Genomic DNA, 13,910 nt, shown 5'->3' with positions numbered 1-13,910 from the left:
TTTAGTATAAAAATTTTTCTTTTCCGTTTTTCTTTATTATGCATAATATGATATAATATTATATATAATATAATATGCATTTAATGAATCCCCTTTTAAAGTTATGTATAATATAATATTAAATTTTAATTAAAGGGACCCAAATTTATTATAAAAAAATGTGTTGTTATCCAATTTTTTATCATTTATATTTTCTATAGAAATAATAATTAATGAACTAAAATTGATATTTTTTTTCTATTTGTTGTTTAATATCACACTATATTAGTAATGATATAATAGAAGATAGATAAACAATAAGATTAACAAAGATAAAAACCAAATAATTTTAATTTTAAAAATTGAAAAACTAATTTTGATTAAGAATGTGTAAAAAATGCATTATATAATCAAATATAAATATATTTGAAATTCTTTAGAATTGGATGCTTTTTTAAATTTGTAATTTTAAGATTATATATACAAATAAAATTTTGAAAAAGAGCAAGCAATAAGAAAATGAATATTAATAAATTTTTTGTAATTATATTTTATTAAATTTCACTATGATATTCTACTTTAATGAAGTATATTTTTTGTAATTAAATATGATATTGAATATTTCATATGCATATAGAAAGTTCATCAAATTTTATGAATTCTGTCTTTTAAAGATACTATAATTAAGATTTTATAAATGTTTGCAAAATAAAGATATTTCTTTTAAAATAATCATATTTTATATTACAGCGATTATTATTTTACTTAATAAGCATAAAAATTTAATAATTAATAAATTATAATAAATATTTATGTTAGTAAATAATTATGCTACTTGGATTTATAAAGTAATGTAAAATTTAATTAGTAAAATAATTTAAAAAAGAATTATACATAATACATTGAAAGGAAAAAAATTTCTTTAAAATATATAATATATATATTATAATATATACTTATATAATTTTTTAATATTAATATTATGTATAAAATAAAATATTAATTTTTTTTTGTATTTCATTATAATTTTACATTAATTATATAATTTTTCTTAAATTTATAAGTACTTATAAGTACTATTAAAAATGATTAAAATTATAGATATTAATATTAATTTTAATATTTATTTTTAATTTTTAGAAAATAGAGAAATTAGAAATTTAATGAAACTTAAATATATGTACAATGGAAACAATGAGATTTTAATAAAAAATTCTCTTTTATTTTAATCATTATAAGATAATATATTCTATAAAAGTACAAATTTCTCATTAGTTAATACATTATAAACGAATTTTTACTTTTACTGTTAGATAAATCTTATAAAATTCTTTTGTAGCAACATTTTCTTTACACAAAATATTAATATATACATTATATGAATATTAATATTCACAGAAAATATTAATTAGCAATTTTCGCCAGATGGTTTCAATATGATAAGAAATCAAATGTTTGTTTTTGTCAATCTTACAAAAGGTTGCTTCACAAATTCTAAACTGATATATGATTAGTATAGAATGAATCGATATCAATATTGTTATCTTCTTGATATGATGCAATATATATATATTTATAATAATACGTAAAAGTAAAAATATTGATATTTATTTGTATTAAATAATAATAATATGTAATAATATACATATTTACAATATTTTTTTATCATATTTAATTATTATACAATATCTTTTATTTAATTTTTATAGTAAATTTTTTCTTTTAAATTTTTGTTTGTCTTTACTATTATAATTGAAAATAATATTTTTAAAAATAACATTTCTAAAATATTATCAAAATAAAAACTAAATAATAATAGTAGCTTTTTTTTTTAATTATAATGAATAAAAATTTGTTAAAAATTAAAAAAATTCTAGATATTATAACTTACATTATTTAAAATAATGATACAATCATAAAATTAAAATTTTTTAAGTAAAAAAAAAAACAGAAAATTTTATATTTTTTAAAATCTAAATTTAAAATTCAGAATAAATATAAAATCACGATTCATTACATTTTTTAAATTATTCTAAATTATAATTTTTTAGTTCTTAATATTATTTTTAAACATTATTTTCTAAAATTACCACCAAGAAAAATATGATTCCTATATTTCTATTTATATATAAAAATTTATTAGAATCATGTTACAATTGATATCCTGAATGATATCCTTTGTTTGATTTTCTCTATTTATCAAAAAAATTATTTTTTTAATTATTTCATATTCATACTAGTGAATATATATATTTATACGTTATATATATTTTATATATGTATTACGAATTTTAAAAAGAATATTTTGAGAAGAAAAAACTTATAAATGTGTTAATTATTTTATATATTATGTATTACACATTTTTCGTGAAAATTGATTTTTATTTTTACTAATAGTTACTTCTTCCATTGAAACTAACTTTTGATAAAAATATTTATATTAAAATTTATATTGGAGAAATTTTATTTTCATATTTTTTTTTAGAAATAATTTTAATAAATAAATAGAAATGTATATAAATTGATATATTTATATCATTACTATTATTTTATCTTTATTTTTTGATATAGCTCTTTTATAATAGATGATTTTTTTGAATATTGCCAAAAATCATATTTTTATACTTAGAATTTAAAAGAATTATTATTACTGCATATATTTTTAAAAAAATATATATATAATATTATGTATATAAAATATATATATTTCAAAATAAATGTATAAATGTTAAAATTCTTAATATATTTATTTAAAAAATTTTTTTTTAATTATTTATTTTATTAATAGCTATCAAATATTTTATACATATTTATGCTTTTTTTATCTATACATTGTTAATAAATGAAATAGTTCAATGTTTGTTTGTTATATATATATATATATATATATGATAAAATGGTTTAAAAAATTACAAAATTTGAGAAATTTTATATTTAAAATAATTTTTTGGTATTAGATTATGTCACATGAAATGTTAAATGTTTATTTATATATTCATTTAACATTTGAGCACTGATTTGTAGAGATTGCTTGGAGATTTATTTGATTGTTTGATTACAAATTTAATATTTGAATTTTGAAAAGTTTATTATATTTTATAGAGAAAAGGTACTTTTTAATAAATTTTTAATTTTCTAATCAAGCTTTTTTCAATATATTCATTATTCTTTAAATTCAAAATTTTTTTTTATAAATTATATGTACAAAAATTTATTACAGAAACTTTTATAAATTAGGTTACAAAATTCTTTCCCATTCTTTCTATTCTCCTTATTCTCTTCAATAGATTTTCATCTTTTCAGAATCATTTTTGTATTAAAAAATCTTTAGAAAGAATTTTTATAATTTAAATCTTCAAAAAATTAATCACTTTTAAAAACTAAGACTTCTTCAAAAAAATATTTTTTCATTAGAATCCCATTGAAAAAAAAATCATGGATTTAGATGGTTCCTTCTTTTAATTAAAATTCTAATTAATTTTCAAAAATAATATAAACTTTTTATATAATAATCCAATATATCATATGGCACAATTTAATACTAAGAAGTTTTTGAAACTTGAGATTTGAAGTTGAAATAAAAAAAAAAAAAAATTTTAAATTCTATGCTTTTATTTTTCTTTTAAAATTTTTATTATAACAGTGTTATATTATTCAAATATTCAAATATTCTTGTCTATCCAAATCTTTACATACATTATGTCTATAATTGGATAACAGCTATAATTATAATTTTTATACATATAAATTTATCAATATGCCAAATTGAAATTAGAGAATAAAGATTATCTATTAAAAAAAATTACAAAATATTTCACAAAATTAGACTCAACTATAGTTCTTAAATGATAGAAAATAGAAAAAAATTTTAATTAAATGATTTCATACAATATATTATTAGTAAATAAATATATACACAATAATATATGTTTGATGAAAATATGACATTTTAAAAATTTCAAAATCACTTTAATTTCTTTAAATTAAATTATATATTTTTTTATATTGATTAATGTAGTTTTTAATTTTCTATAAAAATATATTATTAAAGACATAGTTGTAATGTGATACTTTAAAAATCATAATATTTTATCTTTAATTGAATATTTATCTTATAAAAGATAAGAAAGAAAAAAATATATAATTTTATACTTTCATATATTTTATAATATTAAAATTAAAATATTTAAATAGACACAAAAACCTGTATCTTTTATAAGTAATAAAGAAATATATCCATTAGTAAAAAAATTTAGAGTTGTATTTAAAAAAAATAATTTAAAATTTTCGAAATATCTTCTAGAATAGATATGTACTAAATTATTTTTTATTTTTTCATTTAAAGAATTATAGCTGAATCTAGTTATATCAAACATCTTTATTGTGAATTATAAATTTTCATGTTTCATATGTTACATATTTATTTTTTCAGTAAATGAAGTTTATATAATTATCTATTAAAATTATAAAAATTAAATATAACTATTTATATAGAAAGAATATTTTTATTGCGAAAACAACTGCTTTGAATTGTTAATTATTTGAAGTTTATTATTGATTCAAGAAAAGTTTCTTTTTTCTTAGAAAGTTCGTTTTTTCAAAACTTAAATAGAATAGATTTCTTTAAATAGAAATCTCTATTATTGTACTATTTCATCTCATTGATTAAAAATTTTTTTTCATTCTTGAACTAATTAATAATAAAAATGTTTTTCTATTAAAAAGAATGCATATATTTATTTCTATTAAAAAGAATGAAGAAAAATTGCAATGATTTTTTTTTTGAATTTTAATTTTCATTGTATTAAATATTTTTAATTCAAGTATATATCGATATAGTTTAACATAAAAATAAGTATGATAGTATAACAAGTAGAAAAAAAATTTCCCAATATTGTTAACACTGTAATGTTTAATAAATTTTTGTTATTATATAACATGTGATTTTATTATTTGTTTATAAATTTTATTATTTTAAAAATAAAAATATATTAAAAAAAAGTATTATAGCTATATATATTTATACATGCATATATACATATGCATAAATCACAATAAATTAGTTCTAATATAATAATATAATTTAGATTATTTAAAATAATTTATTGACTGATGTTTATCAAAAAAAGGAGAATTTTATGAACAACGTATTGCTGCTTTTTAATTTAATATCATTAAATGAAGAAATGTTTAAGTATCAAAAAATTGTCACCTAAATATACTATTTATTATATTATCTTCAATATGGTGAAATCTTATTATATATTACTATACTGTTTGTTTGTTTGAATTAATTCAGATTGTTTTCATTATTTCATGTATAAAATCTGATGATATGAAATTCAAATATATGATTTTGATCTGATCTAAGGAAATTAACTAGTATATGTTAAATTTAATAAAATTTATATGAGAGATACTAAAAAAATGTAAAAACAAATATTTCTTTATATTAATCATTTATTATCCATATTAAAAATATATTTTTTAAAATAGATAAATACTATATTAAATATTTCCAAAACTTATAAAAATATCTTTCAGTAACTTATGATATATCATCAAGCTGAAATCGTATATAGCAAATATATGTGATTTATTGAAATATGTGTGTATTGAAAAATATATCACAATAAATTTAGAACAAATACTTCAACTATTAGAAATTTGTTATGATAAACATAAATCTAAATCATAAAAATAAATCTTGTAGCGAATTTTTTGAACAATATAAAACATTCTTAACATTAAATGAGAAAACTACATAATATTCAATAAACAAATTATCAATCGCTATAATACTCACAATAGCCACAAATGTTAAAATAATAAATGTTTTAAGAAATTTATAGAGTAATGTAAGTTACTCTAAGAAGGAAAAAAAACTTATATAATATTTTAATTTTCCACATTTTTCATTTTTGCATAAATCAATAAGTAATAAAATTTACATTTCTCATAAAAATAATAACAAAATAAATTATAATAAAAAAAATATATAAATGAAGTTTACAAAATTAAAGAGAAGCATGAAAAAATCTCTATTAAAGAATTGAATAAACTTATCGATATGTAATACCTATATAAATTTTCATGATTTTGAAATATAAGGACTTTGAACATTTTTTTTTTATATATCTAACTATCAATCAGTGATTTTCGAGATATTTACAAAAATAATTATATCTACTACATTGAATTCGATTATTCCGTGTAAATTATCACATTTAATATTTATCTATTGAAAATCCTGATCCGCGAAAATAAAACAACTCCTTGAATAATCGAAATGACACAGATAGGAACATTTGATATATTTTATCAACCGTTGTGATGTATAAATGGCAATCATATATCTGATATACATATTGGTCATTGTCATGTATTTATATGGATGAATTTAATATAGTAGCACTATTTTTTACAAATATTTCAAAAATTTTAAAAATAATTCATAAAAGCACATAAGTTATCAAAAATTGAAGTTGACATTTATAGAATGCTTAAAAATTGAAGTAATATGAATTTAAATTCAACATAAATATGCAATTATAATTATATAGGGAAATAATGAGAAAAAATTTAAAAGATTATTCTATCGATTAAAATAAATATAAAAATTGGAATTTGAAAATATCAATTCAAATTTATTTTTCAAGTTATAAGAAATTTAATTTCATATTAAATAAAGCAAAACAAAAAGAAAATTTCGGTTTATTGATATTAATGCAAAATTAAATCCCTTCTAATTTGAAAAATAAGTATCGATAGATATTTTTATATCTTATATCTGTTTTTTTCTTTAGAATTATCTCTTAAGTTTTTTCCCTTTTTACTCAAACATTCTACATATTTACCTTTTACTATATATTTATCTTGTTATATATATTATTAATATATTTGTGAATTTAGATTTTGAAAGAAAATAAACATAAAAATTAGTATATAAAAATGTCAGTTAAGATTTATTTATAAATTAAGCAATTTAAATTTATATTAAAAAAGTTTAACTATATTATTTTATATTATTATATAAAAAAACAATGAAGTTTTATTAATTTTAATAAAATTATTGAAAATTTACTATATCCAAGTGCAAATTTTTCATTGGTTAAAATATTATGAATCATTTTTTACTTACATCATTAGATGGCACTGTTATTATTTTTTATGGCAGTCTTTTTATCGAAAAATATTATTATAAGTGGGGATGATTCTGCATTTATCTGCGGCAATATAGTGGTTTCCATTAGATTGTATCGATATAGATAACTGCTAGTGAATTTACCAATCTTAAAAAAACATAACTAAATAAAATATTTACATTTTCTTCTAAAGTTAAAATAAATAAAAAATTCCCTATTGAAGGAAAAAAGATAACATCATATGGAGCTATATGATTATCATATATGATATGGAGATCAATGATTTAAGTACATCATGCAAAATTAATAATATTAATATCTTCACAATCTACACGCGTTCACAAAATATTTATTCATGTTGCTAATTCCTGAAGTTCCAATTTATTGCCTCTCTATTTATGACATTAAATTCCCTAGATGACCTTTTTCCCTATTTCTGGTAATCCTGGTCCTAAAAAAGAATAATTATATTCATATTCTACTGTTATATCATTGCTGTAATTAATATTATTTTAATAAATTTTATATAATTTATATATGTAATATTATTACCCTTTATTTTCAAATAGAACTATATTATGAAAAAAGAACTAATTATGAACACAAGTAAACTATTATACTTTTCTAAATAATAAACAAAGGATTTTATTACGTGTATTTTATTTTATATATCTTTTTGATATTAAGAAAAATTGAGCTTTAAAATTTGCCAATTTAAGTAATTTATTCGAATAATGTATTAAATACATTAGAGCGTAGATGAATTCTTCTATCCTTCTATCCTTTCGTTGTGGTTTTCTGAAACAAATCTTTTTTTTAATTTTAGTAAATTTTTTTTACAAAACTTTTGAATTAAAAAAAAACACTTTGAAACGACACCGACCATTTTTCACTTTTACTTTTGGCACAATTGTTTTTATAATATTCGAGACATGGAAATACTATTCTTTCCTTTAATGCTTGTTACTTTTTCAAAATTAAGAAACCAAAAATGGCCACAGACCACAGATAACACTAATTACACAATTGGTCTAAGCAAGATGAAAAAGATCTTCTTGACAAAACAAAGAAAAATCACACCACCAAATTCACGATCAACTTCACGAGAAAACTTGTGTTCAACCCATGCGACCAAATCAAGTCACAGCATGCATCTTTTTCTTTTAATAATATAATTAAACTTTCCTATATAATAATCATATTTTCTTTTGATACCACTGAAATTAACTAAATATTTCTTCTTGTAAAATTTTTTTTCTATTAAATAAGTCGTTACATCTTTAAATGCCACTGAAATTATTAATGCATCTTCATGTTAAAATCATTTACATTTCTAATGAAACAATCATTATTTTCATTTGACGCCACTGAAACTTTGGTAGGTGAAGTAGGAATAACGAACGCATTGACTCAGCGTAATAGTCATCTATTTGTTGTTCCGACACTATAGTATTATTAAACCACTGCACCTTTGGTTGCGCCTTGCTATAACGCACTTTTAAAATAATAATTTAAAAGAGCGTCACAGTGTAGTCGCCAAGCACAAACACTTGGATTTTTTTTACATTTCACTGTACACGTGCTTTTTTCTTCTATGCTTTTCAAATATTCATCACCAAACACTGTCTTTTTAGATTCTGTCTTTTTTCACTGGGAGAAAAGCACAGAAAGCTATTTAAAGATACTGTCTATTCACTTTCTTTAGTTCACTTTTCAGAACACGTCCGCACAATTCACTTATATAAGTATTATATGCATATATCACACGGATAATTCTACATAATCATAAAATGCAGCTTTACAATTAATTAGACTTAATTACTGTATCAAATATAGCTTTAACCTAATTTAACCAGATCTTTCATATTTCATCTTTATCATGATTATGGTTTTGTATTTTAAAAAAAGAATTAACACACGATATTTAAAAATAAAATATTTTTTTGAAGAATTTCGTTTAAATATGAAAGAACTGTATATATGTATATGTGTATACTCATATTTATGTATGTGTATACACACTTAGTATATATATTTATATATATATATATATATATTCGCAACCGATAATTATAATTATAATACAAATTAAATCTAAATTTCTTATGAATTATTTGTGATATTTAAAACTTAATTAAATGTTTCGTTAGAACTTAATGAATTCTGAATTGCTTTGATTACCTAAACTATAAATATTTTTCTAAGCAATAAAGAAAATTAAAGATACATGTATGTAATAGTTAAAGTATTGTAATAAAAATTAATCAACATATTCAATCAAAAATTAAAATAATAGTTTGTATAGAATTATCATTACTTATTATTATTATTACTATCATTATTGTTATCATTATTAATATTACTGTTATTATAACTTAACTCTTTTTTTTAGCAATTCAGATTCATAATGATTTTATTTTTTTTTATGCATATACAGGCTTGTGTGTCTAGTCATCTTTTTAATAATATTTAAAATCTAAAAAATGGAATAAGAAATTACTTATAATTTATTAATTTAATTTGAAAAATATACTATAACAACAATCTGTTTGAATCTGTTGAATTTTTCAAATTCTTAATTTTTATTATTTTAAAAAAACTTTATTTTGAATGATCTTTATTCTTTTTTTATTTTATTTAATATTTACTATTGATATAATTTATTTAAAAAATTTGCATTATTTTTTTTTGAATTCTTCAAAATTTTGTTTCAATATTTTTTAAAATATATTATTATATTCAATTTTTCATTGAAGCTTCTATTTAAATAATTTATATTAATTTTATATTATATAATGTAAAATTTTTAACAACTTTTTAAATTATTTTCATTTTTACAAATTTAAAATGATTGAAATAAAAAGTCTGATGACTTATGAAAAGAAAGTAATATAAAAAATATTATATTATAAATTTTTTAAAATCATATTTCAATAAAGTATAATAGCACTGTTTGGAACATTATCCTTCAATTGTTGGAATTAGATTCAAAAAATGAAAAAAAAATGAAACTTGAGTTTTCCTGAGTATTAATATTTCAATTAAATTTGTTACTTCTTTTTTACTTGAATTCTTTGAACTATATTTGCTAAGATACGAACCCAAATTGAGGATACTTTCAAACTGTATTATATTTTTTAAAAAACTAAATAATTTTTAATATGATGGTACTAAACACTTTAGCCAGTATATACATATCTAATTTGTGATTATCAGAAACTTAGGCGCTACCCCCCTTAACAACGACGATTACCAGATGATCCTCCTTAAGTCCTTCTTCACTAAGACTTGGACAGGTTCTTTTTAATAATTCTGTGGAGAATGTACAAGGTGGAAATGCATAAAGTACTCCAGTTCCCTCTGTATCTTTGTTAAGAAGTGAAATAACACCAGCTGCTTCTTTTTGTTTTAAATATGATACTAAGTTGCGTAAGGGTCTGGTTTGTACGTTAGCATCATCTGTAGATATAACTGTACTTGAACCAGCTAATCCTAGGAAAATAGCATGTGAGCTAGAAGTTTGAATTCTCTTTGATACATCATCTAATTTTGGTTGATCTAAACGTAATCTTTGTGTAATTCTCAACATATGTTTTCCATCTTCATCTTTCATCAAGGCCTCGATTATTTCTGTATCACCATCAGTTAAATGGAATTTAGCTGGAAACAGAGAATTCTTTAAAATTAATGCTCCTTGCCAAACTGCTATTGATTTTCTTGCTACTTCAGGTAATGTTCTAGAAGTAGAAAGCATTCCACTACGAGTATTCTCTGAATCTGAATCAGAATCAATTTGTCTTCTTCGAGGAGATCTTGATCTTGATCTATCTACACCAGGTTCTCTTGATAAAGATCGACGTAAACTTCTTGGTGTTTCATATTCTAATTCTGGAGGTGGTCTACGACTTGACCAATCAGCTTCTTCTCTCATATAACTTTCTGGATAAGTTCCACGATAACCACCTCTTCCTCCACCTCTTCTTTCATGCCATGGAGCAGATCCTCTACCTCTAAATCCTCTTGGTCCATAACCAAAATCACTATCTGGTGGATAAGGATCATATGAAGGTTCATAATCTACTGGTCTTGGTCTAAATTCTCCACTTTCTTCTGGATAAGGTCTTGGTTTAAATCCAAATCCTGGAGTCACATCTGCAAAATCGACTCTCAGTCTTCTATCTGGACCACCTAAAGGAAATCCTCTCATTTCTTTCACAGCAGCCTGTGCAGCATCAATTGAATCATATAAAATATAAGCATTACTATCGCCTTTAATATAATCAATTTTTTTTATTGCTCCAAATCGATCAAATTCTCTTTCTAGTTGTGGTACAGAAGTCCATGGACCTAAACCACCAACCCAAATTCTTGTGGTAGGTGTAGCTTTTCCATAACCAATTTTACATTGGAATTTTCCTATGTATTGTCCAGAAAGTTCAACTTTACATCTATGTGCCATATCTAATGTCTGAAATCTGACAAAAGCATAAGCATTTCCTGTTCCTGGTGGAGGTCTTTTAATGTCAATATCATCAACAATTCCATATTTACTAAAAATTCTTCTTAATTCCTCTTCTGTAATGTTAATTTCTAAATTTCCTGCAAAAAGTGTTCTTGTTGCTAATGGATCATCTTCTGGAGAAACATGATGTAAGTAATTTGGAAATTTATCTTTTTTATTTTCCACTCGTTCAAATCCATGAACTGGATGTCGTATCATCATATGTCTTGGAGGGCCATAATGATGAGGTGGACCAGGATGAACATGAGGTGGACCATGATGAATTGGTGGCCTAACAAATTCATGATGAGGAGGAGGAATTGCATCACGTCTCATTTCTCTATGTGGTGGTGGCAATCCAACTGGAGGTCCATAAACTCTTTCATATCTTTCTAAAGGTCTATGTCTGTCTGTTGGACCAGGACTTCTAGCATAGTATCTATCATAATCAGGAGGTGTTATTGATCTTGGACGACGATAAGTATCAGGTCTTTCATAAACTGGTTCAACAAGTGCCACTTTGTCATACATAATAATTCTTGGTTTTGCATGCTTTGCATCTCTAGCATCTTCTGAACTTCTAAAGCAAACATATGCAACACGTTCATCTAATTCATGAGAAATTCTAATAGAAAAATCTCCAAATTTTTTATATTCTCTGTAAAGAGTATCTTTTATCACTTCATCACTTGCTTTTGGGTGAATTGAACTGATACAAAGTACTTTATAGCTATATGGACGTTCTGCAGGTAATTCTCTGGGTGCTCTTAAATAATCATCTCTATGAGAACTTGATTCTACATAACGAGCATGAGAAGAGGCACGTGTTGGAGGACTAGGACTTCTTGCACCTCTGCTACGTCGACGAATTCTTTCAGGTGTTATTCGTTCATCACTGGAATCATCATATCTGTAAATTAATTAAAAAATTTCTAGTAATATTAAAATATTTTTTATTATATTTTAATACAAAAAAGAAATTAACAATATATACATTTGAATATTTTTCAAATATTTTTTAAGATTTTATAAAATGTGTTTGATGTAAAATATATAAAAAAAAAAATCTACTAAAAAATACGATACAAAAAAGAAAATTTAAATAAAATATAAAAATATCTAATATATTATAAAATTGTTTACCGTCCCATCGATGATCTGCTTCTTTTGACGCGTGGAGGAGGAGTGTCACGACTAGAGCTCCGTTTCATATTGTTGCGGATTTTAACCGTGATCTTATGTCGATCGTCACGCGGAATCCCAATCATCAACGCTGCTTAACACGGCAAAGCCGAACAAATGGCGAAGGAAAAAACAAAGGAACAATAATTACACGAAGATTATTCAGCTTGAATCAAGCCGTCATTCACGAAGTCTTTATCCTTCTCAATGAGCACAAAATGGCGACTTTCTTCTTACTTTACTCAACTTCCGGAATTTCTTTGCAACCTAAAAGAAATTCCATAATGATTAAATTAAATTTTCTTTTGCATTTTTTGAAATTTCTTAATGTCTTTTAATTTTATTTGTTCTTTTTAAATTATATTTGTTTTGATTTCCTTCTATGTATATTGTACTACTACTTGCATGTAGAAACTATTGATTCACAAATTGATATATGAGTATACTTCCGTCGACGAAACGAGAAGATTCGTTCAACGATATTTATTGAAGAAATATGAATTATTTTTTCTAGAGGGCGTTCTATACATATTAGTGTTATTATTTTACGAAAGACGGCGTATATTATAAAAAATTAAATTAATCAAATAATATAATTTATGAACAATTTCATTTTCATTTTATTTTGTTTTATAAGTAAAAATAAATAAATTTATATTAAAATATATTTACAGATGTTGTGTGTAATTAAATCAAATAATTTTTTTATTCAATAATTTTAATTTCTTTATTCAATGAATTTCAGTGCTGTAAATAAAAAAAAATATTTTTAAACTTATTTCTAAATATAGTTAATATATATATATATATATAAATTTATATTACATATGTATATAAATATATTTCTAAATATAGTTAATATATATATATATATATAAATTTATATTACATATGTATATAAATATAATCATTAATTAAATATATTTTTATATTTATATTCAATATTTTCAAGTAAATATATTTTCAAAATAAATATTGGAAAAAGTACTATGAATAAAAATTGAAAGTGACAATCAAATATTGAAATGAACATCTTATAATTAATATATCTTTGTTTTAACTATAGGAAGTTGAACAATTTAAAGTTAACCTTACATTTCTTA

General features: G+C 21.2%; 1 protein-coding gene across 3 annotated transcripts; it reads right to left on the bottom strand.

The window, feature by feature from the left end:
- Nucleotides 1-5,421: 5,421 nt before the first annotated feature.
- On the bottom strand, nt 5,422-13,548 carry nito (RNA-binding protein spenito). Of its 3 annotated transcripts, XR_015294362.1 has the most exons (4): nt 12,769-13,548; nt 10,378-12,535; nt 7,304-7,575; nt 5,422-7,205 (listed from the first exon to the last, which is right to left on the bottom strand). XR_015294362.1 is itself a non-coding variant. In XM_003697566.4 (3 exons), the coding sequence occupies exons 1-3, from the start codon at nt 12,891-12,893 to the stop codon at nt 7,555-7,557; spliced, it is 2,304 nt and encodes a 767-aa protein (XP_003697614.1). In that variant the 5' UTR covers nt 12,894-13,548; the 3' UTR covers nt 5,422-7,554. The 3 variants fall into 3 exon arrangements, 2 of the variants coding, with proteins under 2 accessions (XP_003697614.1, XP_086771085.1); XM_003697566.4 differs by having other exon boundaries at nt 5,422-7,575; XM_086914959.1 differs by lacking the exons at nt 5,422-7,205; nt 7,304-7,575 and having other exon boundaries at nt 7,768-12,535; nt 12,769-13,074; nt 13,213-13,279.
- Nucleotides 13,549-13,910: the final 362 nt, after the last annotated feature.

The sequence above is a fragment of the Apis florea genome, unplaced genomic scaffold (genome assembly GCF_048593485.1).
Source record: "Apis florea isolate Af1SG1 unplaced genomic scaffold, ASM4859348v1 contig_3758_pilon, whole genome shotgun sequence".
NCBI classification, from domain to species: Eukaryota; Metazoa; Arthropoda; class Insecta; order Hymenoptera; family Apidae; genus Apis; species Apis florea.
This window is presented reverse-complemented; position numbering and strand designations above follow the sequence as displayed.